This window comes from Podarcis cretensis (assembly GCF_951804945.1).
Source record: "Podarcis cretensis genome assembly, chromosome: 17".
Lineage (NCBI taxonomy): Eukaryota > Metazoa > Chordata > Lepidosauria > Squamata > Lacertidae > Podarcis > Podarcis cretensis.
Genome location: NC_137187.1, coordinates 12983255 through 12997895, shown reverse-complemented (window position 1 = coordinate 12997895; position 14641 = coordinate 12983255). Strand labels below are relative to the sequence as shown.

At 44.7% G+C, this 14641-nt stretch overlaps 1 protein-coding gene and 1 long non-coding RNA gene across 3 annotated transcripts in view; both read right to left on the bottom strand.

Annotated features, from left to right (window-relative positions):
* Nucleotides 1–12708, bottom strand: part of SLC44A1 (solute carrier family 44 member 1) — an 83186-nt gene extending 70478 nt beyond the window's left edge. Inside the window, exon 1 of one of the 2 annotated variants that reach the window (XM_079959381.1) lies at nt 12552–12708. In XM_079959381.1, coding sequence (XP_079815507.1) covers nt 12552–12581 — 30 coding nt within the window. In that variant the 5' untranslated portion in view covers nt 12582–12708. The remainder of the gene's footprint in view (nt 1–12551) is intronic. The other variant, XM_079959382.1, reaches the window with a different exon arrangement.
* LOC307206637 overlaps nt 1–14641 on the bottom strand; it is a 160019-nt gene that overhangs the window by 74890 nt on the left and 70488 nt on the right. The gene's annotated exons all lie outside the window — the stretch shown is intronic.

Genomic DNA, 14641 nt, shown 5'->3' with positions numbered 1-14641 from the left:
GAGTGTGGTGCTGATCATACCAAGGTTGCAGGTTCATTCCCTGTATTGGACAGCTGCCTGTTCCTGCACTGTAGCAGGTTGGGCCCTCAGACCTATGATTCTATCAGAATACTTTTGAGCATGCCTCAGCTGAACAACAATCCCCTGGGCAAGCTCCACTTCTCCCTTTCCCATGGAAAGAAGCTGGCAGGATTCCTGGCTGCCCAAAGCAGCTCAGCTCCACAAAAAAGCTAGGGATTTGAAAAACACAATTTTTCATTTGGCAACTGAGGCCAACTACGAACTGTGGACACTGCATCTTCATTATCAATATTTTTTTGATGAAAAGATACTAAGTTGCTCTTACAGATCGATAAATATGGTGGTAGCATACCAAGGTTCTGTATATGTTGAACCTTTGGGTCATGAAAAATGCACAAGGATACAGGAGAGGTTAGGAGGAAAGGATCAGCAGGAGTCGCGGGCTGTAGCAAACCTCCGTCAAATTACTGTATTTTTCGCCCTATAGGACGCACCTTTTCCCCTCCCAAAATGAAGGGGAAATGTGTGTGCGTCCTATGGGGCAAATGCAGGCTTCAGGAAGCTATCCGCAAGCCGTGGGAGAGCTGCCACGGCTTTTGGAGAGCTGTCTGCACCCCGAAGCCTGGGGGCGCACTGATCTCAGCGCCCCTCAGGCTTCAGGCTTCGCGCAGCTCTTCCATGGCTTGTGGAGAGCTGCCTGTTCTGGGGGCTGGGGTCAAGGGAAGCTCGAGCTTCCCCCGCCCCAGCCCCGTGCTTAGGGGGGAAAATATTTTTTCCCCTTTATTCCCCCCCCCAAAAAAAACCTAGGTGCGCCCTATGGGCCGGTGCGCCTTATGTGCCGAAAAATATGGTAACTTGAAAAGGCTTTAGCAATATTGTTAAAAAGTTACTTAACAGTAACATCCACACACTGGTGACATTTCAGTTCAACAGCACACAGAGAAAATGTGCAATTTCACCCTCGGGGCCAGGGTTTAAAGAAAATTCCTGACCAAATGATATCCCCCCCCCCCCTTCCTCAGGTTGAATGAGTCCTTTGTCAATCTGGAGACATTTCTTACCCTTTTGTGATTTTTAAGGCTAAAATTTCAGGAGACAAACCACCATAATTTTTGTGAAACCTCGTGATCCCATTCTATACTGCAGAAGAAGTAATGATCTTGCCATCAAATGCAGGCTCCTTTCAAAGTAATATTTCAGCAGTCTTTGAACTGATTTGTCAATGGGAAGAGAATGCTGAATAAAACCTGACAATTTTAGAAGCAGGCTGTGAACTTTTAATTCAGGGAACATTTTGTTATTTCTGCTACCTGAGACTGGTAGTGTGAAGTTTGTCATGGTGACAGTTTTAGGCATTACATGGAACTTCGACTAAAATAAGACACGTAGTTCTTGTATTTTCTGTTTCAAGTGACTGTGGCTTTATGGTCATAACATGACCACTATAAATGGCTCAAGAGGCGAGTGAAAGGAGATATGATAGCCATCTTCAAATATCTGAAGGGCTGTCAAATGGAGGATAGAACAAGCTTGTTTTCTCCTGCTCTGGAAGGTAGGACTCAAACCAATGGCTTCAAATTGCAGGAAAGGAGTTTCCAACTAGACATACGGAAAAGCTTTCTGACAGTAAGAGCTGTTTGACAGTGGAAGGGTCTCCCTCAGGAAGTTGTGCTCAATCCGCTGCAGCTGGTCTTCATATGCAGGGAAAGTCCCTAATTCACCAAGGACCCATCAGCTACCCTCACCTGGTTTAGCTGGCCAGTCAAAGCCATTCCCAGGGTGTGGCTGCTGTTGCATGCTAGAAGCCACAGGTGAGAGCTGAGTTCAGCGTGGGGACGAAAGGGGGACAAACTACTCCAGAAGGAGCATGATGTGTCCCCCACCAGAGGTACTGCCCCTCCCCTAACACCCAATATACCCAGGCCACAAACATCACAGCTGCAAACTAACAACATTCACAGAACTTCAGTCTTCTTCCCTTGATAAACTATTCTGAAACAGGTATCTGAAGAAGTGTGCTTGCACACAAAAGCTTATACCAAGAACAAACTTAGTTGGTCTCTAAGGTACTACTGGACAATTTTTTAATTTTTTAAAAATATATTATTCTGAAACAGTTCTCAGAGTGACTGTGGAGCTATGGATTAAAGTCCCATTGATTCCCTCCATTCTTTTTTTAACCCCCTAATCTATCAGGTTACAATTTGTTAGTATTCAAGCAGCAGTGACAATAATATCTGACAAATAATGTTTCGCAATTCAAGGGGAGGTTGAGGGGGAATGTGTATAGTGCTGCAGAATACTATTCTATTTATTTAATGCTCATCATGCTCATTAAAGAGCAGAGAAATAGCCTTGCCCCTGACCAAAATGCTTACAACTCAAGGTAGACAGGACAAAGCCGCCTGAAGAACAATTCTTGCTGTCATCACTGGATAGTGCAAACTCCTGACACACTTTTTTCAATACCTGAGAACTGGCAAGCTATTATCTCGTCTACTCTCAGTTAAACATACTTACGGTAGTTGCTTCAGCTTTCTCTGCCATTGTTCTGTCTTTTCCTGAAATATGTTTAAAGTGTCAAATCTTTCTAGAGTTTTGAGAACAAAGTAAGATGCTTACATTTGATCCAGTGAAGTTTTGGAATCAGTGCTATATAAATCAGGAATAGTGTATCCTAAATCTTAGACCAGTTGCTTCTATTAATGCAATCTAAAACTGATTAGCCTGTTGTGTTATTCACTCAATAACTTTTCAAACCTACTTATTAATGATTCGGCTTCACCAGTTATTTTCCATCTGGAGGAACAAACCTGGGTTTATCACAGAATGTTTGGCTGCAGCTGCTTGTGATCTGATGACTGTAACTGTATGATGTTCCTTCAAATATTTCCATCTCACAGTTTCTTTAGGTATACCTCTGTGATTGTCGCAAGTGAATGATTAAATCTATGCACATTCAATTTATCCTGATTGATCATTGTTTTGGCAGCCCTGCTTTCTAATTTAATAAGATAATTTTGTGCTTTGACCAGTCCTTGCAGCAGAAACTTGGGTCATTTCACAAATGGGGAAATGTACACTGTCTTACCTATTTAACCACCCCAACCAATGAGGTTGATGTGGACCTCATCAGCCATACAAAATATTTGTAAAAATTGCTAGAAAAACTGAACCACTTCATATTCCAGGTACTCCCCAACAATTATGGGGTCAGTTTACACATGATAATAGCATTAATTTACAGAACCAGTTGCTGGCAGCATAATAATGGAAGATTTCTTTGTTTACTGTAAGTCCATTTTCTTAAGCGTTCCAAGCACGCCGTCACTTATATTTTACAGTCGCATTTTATAGCTCAACTACGTGGCATTCTTCAGTGCCCCATAACTGAATTTAATATTACTGTTTATCAATAAGAATCCCAAGAGTTGCAATCTCCCCGTTGTTTTTTGCACTTGGGTGCACATGTCTAATATTTTTACTTACTAAAAAGGAGATTTGCAAAGCTCTCACAGTCAGTTTCACCTTCAGGATATCTTAATCAGATAAAACCAAAGACAGGTAATTTCCCCTTGCATGACACCCAATTACCTATTTCCCCTCGGAGCATTTCCTCCTAAAAAGTGTATTATGTATCCTATGAAGGCTCACACATTAATTCAAGAATTAAATAGATGGTTGGAGAATTATTTTCAAAGTTCAACGCTCCACCCCGAACAGACCACATGAAAGAGGTTCGGCTGGTTGCTGTGGCATTTATATCCGTCAGGGAAGTTGATCAGCAGATGGTACCATACTGTGGACAGAGATAGTGCCCTGAAGCCATCGTGATTGGCATGGTACTAACAGTCTGAAGAAAAACTGTCAGACTACTTTAAGCCATTAACATCTTCTTCAATTATCTTCTATTGCCACAACTGTTTCATTACAAAGAAGGCAGAGAGTTTTGGAGCTAAGCTAGATGTGACGGGGCAGCCATCTAGTTGTCTGGCCTATTCACACATGAAGTAAGGAACATGCTGGGGGAAGAAAGTAAAACATGCCCCCTGCCCTACCATGCTGTGCTCGGTTACTTAAAAAGCACTTTCCTCCCATCCTGCCACATTTCCAGGATGAGCAAAACTAGGAGAAAGATACTTAAAGCAGTGGAGCACAGATAAGAGGAACAGGGAAAAGGGAGAAGGTTTTGCTCTCTCCATACTGTCTTTTTCAAGGACTAGACAACTCCACCAGCAGGAGGGGCAGAACGGGGGTCCCTGAATGGGGGTGCCTGGTTCGCGCCCCCTCAAAATTGTGCACCCAGGGCCACGGCCCCCCTTCCCCCGCTTACTACACCCCTGCCCTCACACTTATTTAGCCCTAAGTTTCACATTTCAGTTGTTACCACCTAGAGCAGAAGACTCATGTACACTACGTAGAGTTGTACTGCCTGCACGTGCTCTTGTTGCGTCTTAATTTCCCACCAAGAAAGGTTTGAGGTATTCCAACTTTCATTATAAGAGTCAAACAACAGATCCATGATTTTCAAGCTTTATACCCTCAGGGAAGAACCCTTTCGATCGTCCGGCTACAAATCCCTGTGGGTTGCAGAGAATTCAGACATGCATTCTAAAGCATATTTCCAGTTTATCTGGGACATCAGCCAGGCCTGCGGAGCCTCACCACTGCCCTAAACACGCAGAGACATGCCCAATAATTCCCTGCTGCTAGGTATTGCTGGGGAAGATCTGTAGAGGCAGGCAAGCTAACCTTCAGGAAAGCTGAAGAACTCCAGGATTCCCAGGAACACAGCTGGAAGACGGGGATGGATTAGATCTTATCAGCCAACTCCACCACCAGCTCAGGCATTGAAGCTCTAAGAACAAAGCCTTGTAGTCTAAATAGCCTTGTAACATGCTGGAACAGAATACCAATTCAATATCTACCGGTATGTAGATATACCTAGACTCTCTTTTTTTAAGTAGATAAATAATTTGTTCAAATTTTAGATTAATACAGTACCTGCTGTACTGTCTAGACACTGGCAAATTATAGGTATACTACTAGTTCCACATTTCTATGCCATTTTCCCCAGTCAAAATCTTAAAGTGAAAAAAATCTCAGTCACTTCATCAGGCAAAATAAATCAAGTATGAAACGTATCAATTTATTAGAAGAAAAAAAACAGAGAATTACCCGGTAAGTTCAGTACCACAAAACTCCCACTACTTTCTTTAGAAGATGAGTAGCCCTCAGAACCTTTATAGACTACCTGGAGGCCCCTCATCCCAAAAACAAATTAAATGGGCATGGTAAGAGTCCTATTCAACAGGCAACCCTACAAAGGTTGCTAACATCTAAGCATTAGGACTAAGCATCTCCAAGCATGCACACAGAGTCTTTGTTAGGTGAACGATTCTTTGCAAGTGCCCTATAGAAACTGACGTTTTGTACCACGGCTTTCACTGAGAATGGCAGCGGCCCAACAGGTGAGTCCTGCCTGAGAAGTGGCTGGTAGTAATTAGACAAAAATTCTAACTCTATTCTGGCTGGACCAACTGACTAATTTATCCAGTATCTGGGAGACCACCATTCAGCCTCCCTGAACAGCCCTTACAAATAGTTCCCTAAGGGCAGAGTTGCTTGGAACGGCCTTGACTTTCACAGTATGAAGACTTCACACAGCAATTGTCTGCACCGAAGTACAACTGCAGCCACAACTAGACCTGTGAGTTCTTCCTTCAAACACACTCCTAAGCCCCATGTTCCTGTCCAGAGACTGCAGAAACTGAACAAATGACAAATAGAACAGATGAGGCAATGAAGTGGTGTTGCGAAGGCAAAGTCCAGAAGCATTTTGGAAGGGGCTCTAAGGGCAAGTACAGTGGTAGAACTCCATCTTTACTGGAGAAGTGAATTTCACATTTAATGAGACCACTGGCGGAAAGACTGCATTATAAAATAAAAAGCCACATTGCTAGGAATGACTGGAAAATCATCAGTAAGGAGAAGAAAATAATATTTGAAACTTCAGAAGGAAGCAGCATTCAAAATTTGCCAGGCGCATTTTGCACCTAGCTATCAGCCACTTGAGACGAAGCGAAGATGCTTGGGTGCCAGAATGGCGCGTGACGACTCCACCATCTGGAGGTACATGCCTGGGGATCCTTGGATCTTGACTGTTTTCACACACAAGAAACACATCCTTCAGAATTCTATGCATTATATTTTATCTGCACAATCAGAACGAATGTCAGGAACCAAAAAGTCATATTGAAAAATACGACTTTCGAGCTGCCTGGCCCAAAAATCTCAACCAGGCATTCCATTTTGGCGACTGCAACCCTGATTTAAGGAGTCACTTGGGGCCTAGCTTATATATCTGAGTTTCTATCACTGGAAGGAACCTATAAGTTTTTTTAAAAAAAGCAGTGGCTAAAAAGCACAAGGCTAACAAACAAAGCATCTTGCAGCACCTCAAAGATTTAATGTATTTATAATACAGCATAAGCTTTTCGTGTAGTACATTGAAATGTATCCTGAGCTACCAGAATATATATGCATAGTTTGCAGGAAAGATTATAAACAGAGGTCAGAGAAAAACGAAATGCAGAAAAGTACACATAATTACATAATTTATTTTCTTTACTTATTTTTAAAATGTATTTATACCCTGCTTTTCTCCCAGGCTAGGATAATTAACTGTGATAATTCACAAAGAGTTATTGATACATCCTGGACACTTAACATATGTTATAAAAATCCTTTGTCTCCATTCAGTCCTCAGCTGACAGCCCTGGACTTCTTGCCATATAGCAATTCAACACTTGCACAGCGCAGCCTCCCTTTGAAGTTCCTATTTTTTCAAGTGTGGCCATTTTAAGGTCATTTACAAAGTATCCTGGGAGGATGAAATGTCCTTCTGCTGGTTTTTATAATACTGTCACACCAGATCTGTGCCCATTTGTGGCCTGTTTGTGCTATGTAGAATGTGCAAAGCATTGCTGGCAGCCCTTTGTGGATGACATTTTTAAGGCCTGTAATAAAGTTGCCAGAGTAAACCTAGGGGTAGAGTTGGCATCTGGGTCTGCTGCAGAATTGCCACAGGGTGTATGTTATCAACAACTGTTTTCATAGAATCACAGAATGACCACCACCACAAAAGGTGACAATGCCACGCACTTACCGTATTTTTTGCTCTATAAGACTCACTTTTTCCCTCCTAAAAAGTAAGGGGAAATGTGTGTGCGTCTTATGGAGCAAATGCAGGCTGCGCAGCTAACCCAGAAGCCAGAACAGCAAGAGGGATTGCTGCTTTCACTGCGTAGCGATCCCTCTTGCTGTTCTGGCTTCTGAGATTCAGATATTTTTTTTTCTTGTTTTCCTCCTCCAAAAACTAGGGGCGTCTTATGGTCTGGTGCGTCTTATGGAGCGAAAAATACGGTATATTACCTGTAACTCAGGATCTGATGAAGTGTATGGTCACTTCATGCATCTGATGAAGTGGCCTCTTGCCCACCAAAGCTTATGCCATAATATATTTGTTGGGTCTTTAAGGTTGCGCAATAATTCATTGCAACAGGGGTGCCTGTTGGGAAAGAGATTACAAGGATCCTACAAGGCTGGATGACACGGCCAACTCCTTGTAGAAAGTGCCTTGCAGACCAGAAAAAGGTCAGGACGACAGCAAGCAAACTTGAGCAAAATGGAGATTTCATACAAGAATTTCAATGGAAAAGATTAAGGGAACAATCCCAGCTCCTGCCTGGGAAATGGCGGGTCTGAATGGAGCCCTGGAGCCACTTCCAATGTGGCGATCTGCTGCTCATGATGCCAAGGATGGAAGGTGAGGGAGAGGAACCAGCTCCAGAATGGCACAGAAGACAGATCTGGATCAGATAAGAAGAAGAGTTTGGATTTGATATCCCGCCTTTCACTCCCTTTAAGGAATCTCAAAGCGGCTTCCATTCTCCTTTCCCTTCCTTCCCCACAACAAACACTCTGTGAGGTGAGTGGGGCTGAGAGACTTCAGAGAAGTGTGACTGGCCCAAGGTCACCCAGCAGCTGCATGTGGAGGAGCGGAGACGCGAACCCAGTTCCCCAGATTACGAGACTACCGCTCTTAACCACTACACCACACTGGACTGTAGTAGCTGGACTGGCTTAAGACTCGTCAGATTGTTGGCTGGCCAGGTTCTACCCCTTCCTCACCCCAAACTGCCCCATTTTGGGAGATTATGCTGACTACTGACTGTGATACCTCCCTGCCTACAAAGGGATACTTCCACCACGTTCAAACCCTTGCTAGTGGAGCAAATCAGTGGTTTGGATCCATGGAAGAGGATTCCCAAATTAAGCTGCCTGAAAAACATTAGCAAACATGATCTAAGACAGCAGGAAAAACCAAGTATGTTATTATATCGTAAGAAAGCCAAAAAAAATACTTGTACTGCAAGGATAACAAAGCAGAACAAAGTACGGCAGAAAAAGCTTTACATGAAAGAATAAGGAAAATTAGATGGGTAAGCAAATATTAATGACAAGGTTTCTTGCCTTCTCCTACAGCAGATTAAATTCAACCATAGTTTATGTTTTTAAAGGGTAGTTGAGCAAAGATCAATAAATTCAGAGTAAGGAAATAAATTTGAGTGTAGGCTGTTGTTTTTAACTACTATTATGGGAAGGCAAAGGAGAAGAACATAAAGAAAAGGAAGAGCCTTTGAGACAAGAAGAAAGACTTGAATAACAAGGTTATGAGCAGAACAATCATTGAGAACAATCATCTGCAAACAAGCATAATTGGAAATACTACTTCCACAAAGCAGTAGAGGCAAAACGCACAAGAATATTGTAATGGTCAAAATTAGAAAAGGGGGTAATCTAGCAATTTGATAGAAGAGACAGATACAAGCAGGCCATGAGGCACACAGAGGATTCAACCTGAGGAGAAAGCCAGACAGAAAAAGAAAACCCCGAATGTTGAAAAACTGTGTATATCATGTAAAGAACATGTAATAATAAGAAGCAAGGAACAAACTGAACAACCTGAGTTGCTAATATTAAGCCGCTATCAGGAAAGTTAATTTGTTCAAACTTACTCAACTAATACATGTTTGTTTTTCAACACTGTTGATTCAAAAATATGGAATTATGGAGCTGAATGGAACCAAAAAGCCACTGAGTGATCCAGTGCCTGCTGTCACAATGCAGGGCCATCTGCTGATCAATCCAAATCACAGGGGCACACGGTCTCATAATCACAGAGCAGACACACTGCATAATGGATGCCAACCAAGCAGAGAGTTTTAGAAGGTTCAGAGAAGTGAATCACACTACATGGTATAAGAGAAGGCAAAAATATGCTCACTGACATTATGAAAAGGAAGGGAACCATTAAGGGAAGGGGATAAGAAGGTTTTGGATACCAGCCTCCAAGACTAATGATGGTTAAGATGATAGCAAGCTGAGAACGGGCTAGGTCCAATTTGTTCAGCCGTCAACAACTTGCAGGTTTTAAAGCAGTAAATTGGAGTAGTGAGTGGAGTTATTTACTGTGGTTTGAATCTAATAGGACGACAATATAACCATGGCAAATAAAAATTGGCTAAAGCTAAGAGAAGGAAAAGAGAATGGGCAGAAAACCAGAAGCCCCTCTATGCATGTTACTTGGACTGAAAAAAGAACAAGAAAACCCAAACCACTTGGGTTCAAACCTCTAACTTTTCTGAACATAAAAACATGCATGACTAAATATGTATCGAATGGATCAGTGCAGGGATCAGAAAATGATAGTCATCACAATGCTGCTTTATCACAGGTTGGGTGCTGCGCATTCTAACAGGTACATTATGTTTGTAGTATATATATTCCAACAGCAGACCTAGGTTCCCACGCTTATTCACAAAGATGCTACCATTATACAGTCTTCTTGTCAGTTTCGTCATTGGCTACTGAAGTCTCTCTCCAGAGGGCCTAGAGAAAGATGGCATTCTACAGAAGGAATAGATGAGTATGGATAGTGGGAGAGATAGAATACAATACACTGACAAATTGCCTCTTATTCATACAGGCACAAAAATGACAGAAAATAATCTGAACAGAACTGTAACAAATTAGCCTTGCCTATCATTAGACAATGAAGACTTCACACCCATCCTTCAAGAATGGAGAATGTATCTACAAGTTCATCTGTTATCCTTATGAATATTCCACCTGGTAAAGTTACTGGCACCTCTCTAATGCTGTCCTCACAATGCTATCCTCACAATTACTAGCACCAGTTTTGAACATGCTGTGGAAGTAATCCACCCTTTTACCACCAAGGTTCCATGTAGAAAAATCAAAATGTCTTAAAACTTAAGCGATAATTAGTCCATGTGAAGAGGTCTTGAATGCCTCCCTCAGAGAGTGCCAATAAAGGTAGACAACAAAAGTCCTGTTGGATTATAGGAATATGGTATAGTGGTTAGAGGGCTGTACCTGGATGTGGGGCATTCTGCTTGGCTTTGGACAATTCATTATAGTTCAGTGGAGCCTACCTCAAAAGATTGCAAGGCTAAAACAGAATAAGAAGGATAGGATCTAGATCAGGGGTCAGCAAACTTTTTCAGCAAGGGGCTGGTCCACTGTCCCTGAGACCTTGTGGGGAGCCAGACTATATTGGGGAAGGGAATAATGAACGAATTCCTATGCCCCACAAATAACCCAGAGATGCATTTTAAATAAAAGCACACGTTCTACTCATGTAAAAACACCAGGCAGGCCCCACAAATAACCCAGAGATGCATTTTAAATAAAAGGGCACATGCTACTCATGTAAAAACATGCTGATTCCCGGACCGTCCATGGGCCGGATTGGAAGGCAATTGGGCTGAATCTGTCCCCCGGGCCTTAGTTTGCCTAACCATGATCTAGATGAAATAAAGAGCAGGATGCAGGCATGCTTCTCATGAAGGATGGATAAGCAATGTGGGTTGTTAAAGCAAGCACAAGTGGTATAATGATGGGATGGAACTGGGGTGGGGGGCACAAAGTAGATGAAGAAAGATAAAAAATGGCAAGGATACAGCTTTGTGGAGTATTTCAAAATATACAGGCACTGCTGCAGAGAGTGAGGCAAAGGACATACTCTTACAGAGGATGAAGCTGTCAGTGTGGCTACCAGCCACAATAGCTATGTTCTGCCTCTGCTGTTGCCTCTGCCGGCTGCTTGGGATCACAAGAGAGAAGCACACGGTTGCAATCACTGGCCCCTGTGAGAAAAGGATGCTGGACTAGATGGTCCTTTGGCCTTATGGATATTAAATTAAGCAGATGGGGATGGGTTAGGAGAAAAGGCACTTTTTGAGTGTGTCTGGCAGTGTGCAACAAGGCTGTGCACAGTTTAGCAAGAAGGCTAAAGCTTAGGAAGGCTGCTTATGAAATGTTCCCTAAGAGGTGACTTGGAAAGAGACATTTCAACACCAGGGTTCCTACAGGCCAAAGGGGAAGGCATGTAGCTCAGTGGCAAAGCATCTGCCTTGCATGCAGAAGGCTCCTGATTCTATCCATTGCATCTTCCAGTAGGACTGGGAGAGTATCTTTGCCTGGAACTCTGGCAAAGCCACTGCCAGTCAAGTGTAGACAATTCTCTGCCGGATGAACCAATGGTCTGACTCAGTGAATAAGGCAGCTTCCTATGCTCCTAAGAAACACCACACCACAATCCAAAGGGTCCACGTATGCAGCAATGGGTCAACGAAAGTTCATACGGACTCAAGGAAAGGAGAACTGCAGATACCAAGGCAGCAAAAACAAGAGGTGAGACAGGCATCCGTTTAGCGATTCGAGCGGGGGAGGAATTGCTTATGCTCATTCCTCCTACCAGTTGGTAAAGAAACACTTGAAAACAAGCAGCTGCAGGAGGGATGCATTTGCAAGACTGCTTTTGATTCTGTTCCCTTCTCCTTTAACGTGCGCTGTCCGTTTCGCCTCTCCTTTGCTTCGGGCACTTTTAAAGGCTGCCCCCCCCCAACCGATATTATTTATAAATTAATGCCAGGGTCAGAATGGTCGTGACTGGAGGGTGGCAGCAGCGGCAGAGACAATCCAACTGCTAGATTATGACACACCAGGGTTGCAACCGGAGAGTCCTTTCCGAGCAGGCGTGGGTGACAGTAGATGATGGGGCTTAGGAGGCTTCTCCCCCCCCCCTGAAAAAAAAACCAACCCAAAACCAAAATCCTATTCCATTTCGGTTGCATAAGTTTATGCCAACCTAGTCCAGAATCTCCAGGAAGAAAAGGAGGAGAAATGAGGGGGTTGAGGATGTAACCAAAAAAAAAAAAAAAAAAAATCTGGATAAATATAAACATGCCAAGGTGTAAACTGGGAAAAGGGGGGGGGGTGAAGAATTGACGCAAATTGGAAGGGGATGGAAGAGAAGCGCGGGCAGGGCAAGACTAAGAACCTGGAATAAAATAAAATAAAAGGTGGAGGAGCTTCTATTTGGGGTGCTGTTAAGGACGGGGGGGGGGGGGTTCCTGCCCTCGCCTCCCCTCCTGACTCACCTGAGAGGCGGCGCTCCCGCAGCAGCCCATGGCGGGCTCGGGGCTGGGTCTCTGCCGCGGGCTCCCGGCATCCAAGCGCCGCGATTCCCCGGCCGCCCGCCCGGCCCCAGGGCGACGGCGACGGCGGCGGCAAGGCGGCGGGGAAAGGGCGGAGGAGGGAGCGGGAGAGAAGCGGGGGGGGGGGGGGGAGAGCTGGGCTGCTGGCTCCTCCGCCGCCTGCCGCCGCCCCGAGGGCTCGCCCGCCCGCTTGTCCGCAGCGGCGCCCCGGAGGATCCCTTCGCCGAGGCGGCTCCTTAGCTCCTCAGCATCCCTCCTCCTCTTCCTCCTTCTCCTCCTCCTCCTCCTCCTCCCGCATCCCGGCGGCAGCGTCGCGCGGCGCTCCTGGGGGCGGGGCTTGGCGCGGGCGAGGAGGGAGGAGGGAGGAGAAGCAGCAGCAGCAGCAGCAGCAGCAACACAACAGCAGGCGGCCGCCTTCGCCAGCCAACCAAACCAACCAACCAGGCAGCAGCCCCGCGACCTAGAAACAGCCCCGGAACTCTCCGCCCCGGGGATGCGGGGGAGAGCCGAGCCCAATTGCGAAGAGGCACAAGAGCGCTTACTGCGGGCAACGGGAAGGGCTATACTATAGCGCCGCAATGGAACGTTATGAAGAGCGGGCGGGCGGCGAGCGCGGCGGGGGTGTCCCGTCCGCTAAACGTGCCCGGCTCACTTCCGGCGTATCATTATTGCTTGCTTTCCCTTTTTCTCTCTCCTTTTCTTCTGTTTCGCTTGACGCACCTCCTGCTTTTTTCTGTTTCCTTTTTGCAGGAGGGGGAAAGAGTGGAGCGAAGTGCTTAGCAGCGCGCTGGCTCGGGACAACAACGGTTGTTGTTGTTGTTGCTATTGCTGCTGCTTTAATCTCCTGATATGATGCCTGCGTGACCTTGGGAAAGCGCCTTGCACTCCTTTTTCCTGTGTTATTCATAGGAATATCATTTCCCTATACCCTTCGGTTGCGTCGTCACCTTTGCGTCTCTCCTATGGCGGACAGGTTGGGAAAGGAGCAGGGGAGCGAGAGGGAAACCGGGGTGGGTGGACGCAGAGGCACAGCTCGTCAGAACCCAGTGATTTTTAAGGGGGGGGGGTAGGGAAGTCAAGTTGCTCATTTTTAATTCGAAAGGCAGCGATCGTGGTTTTAAAGCTAAAAACACAGTGGGCAAGGACCGTGGTTATTTTAAGTCAACGGAGAGCAATCGTGGTATTAAAGCTGTAACAGATCGGCTATCCTTTTGTGGGGCGGGGGGAGGAACAGGGGTGTTCTCGTCACAATTATTGCCAAGAAAGCTTTAAGTTTATTCCAGACTCAAAGAGCAGAGAGTTTGCACCTTCGGAGAGGTTTAAAATGAATGCACACCATGCATTTAAAGCACATTGCCTCCTCTCCCCCCTCACAAGAATCCTGAAAACTGTCATTTACCCTTCACAGAGTGACAGGTCCCAGCTGCCTTAACAAACTATACTTCCTAGGGTTCCGTGGGGAGGGTGTCATGTGCTTTACATGTACGGTGTATACACTTACTGGGTTTACATGTTTAAATTGTCACTGTTTCGGTGCATGTGTGCACGCATGAAGCAGCTTTGTGGATTTCTCAGCAAATATCCAGATCACCACTCTCCACCTGCTGAAAAATCTTAGAAAAAGTGGATTGCATTTACAATGAGAAACAATTTGGGCACATACAATATTTTACAAGACCACAAACCTATTGTGAGGGTCAACCCATGTTGACTCCAAAGCATGAAAACGGGTAATGAGAAATCTTCTCTGTATAACATTTCCCCCTACAGGGTGTCAAACATGAGGGAAAGGCAATTCTGAAATTACAAATGCTTATATCTTCACCTGCATTATCCTTGCCTTTCTACATGAATCCCAAAGCCATGCTTTCGTTGATTAAGCAGTATGTAACTCTCACTAAATAAATACAGCACCAGAATTCTTATCAAACACAGATTTAAAATCTGAACCAGAGAAAACTTCCAAAGTTTTCTTTCCCTACCCACCATCCACTACCCTTCCCCTTAAAGCTCTTTTTGACTGAGCAGTGGCA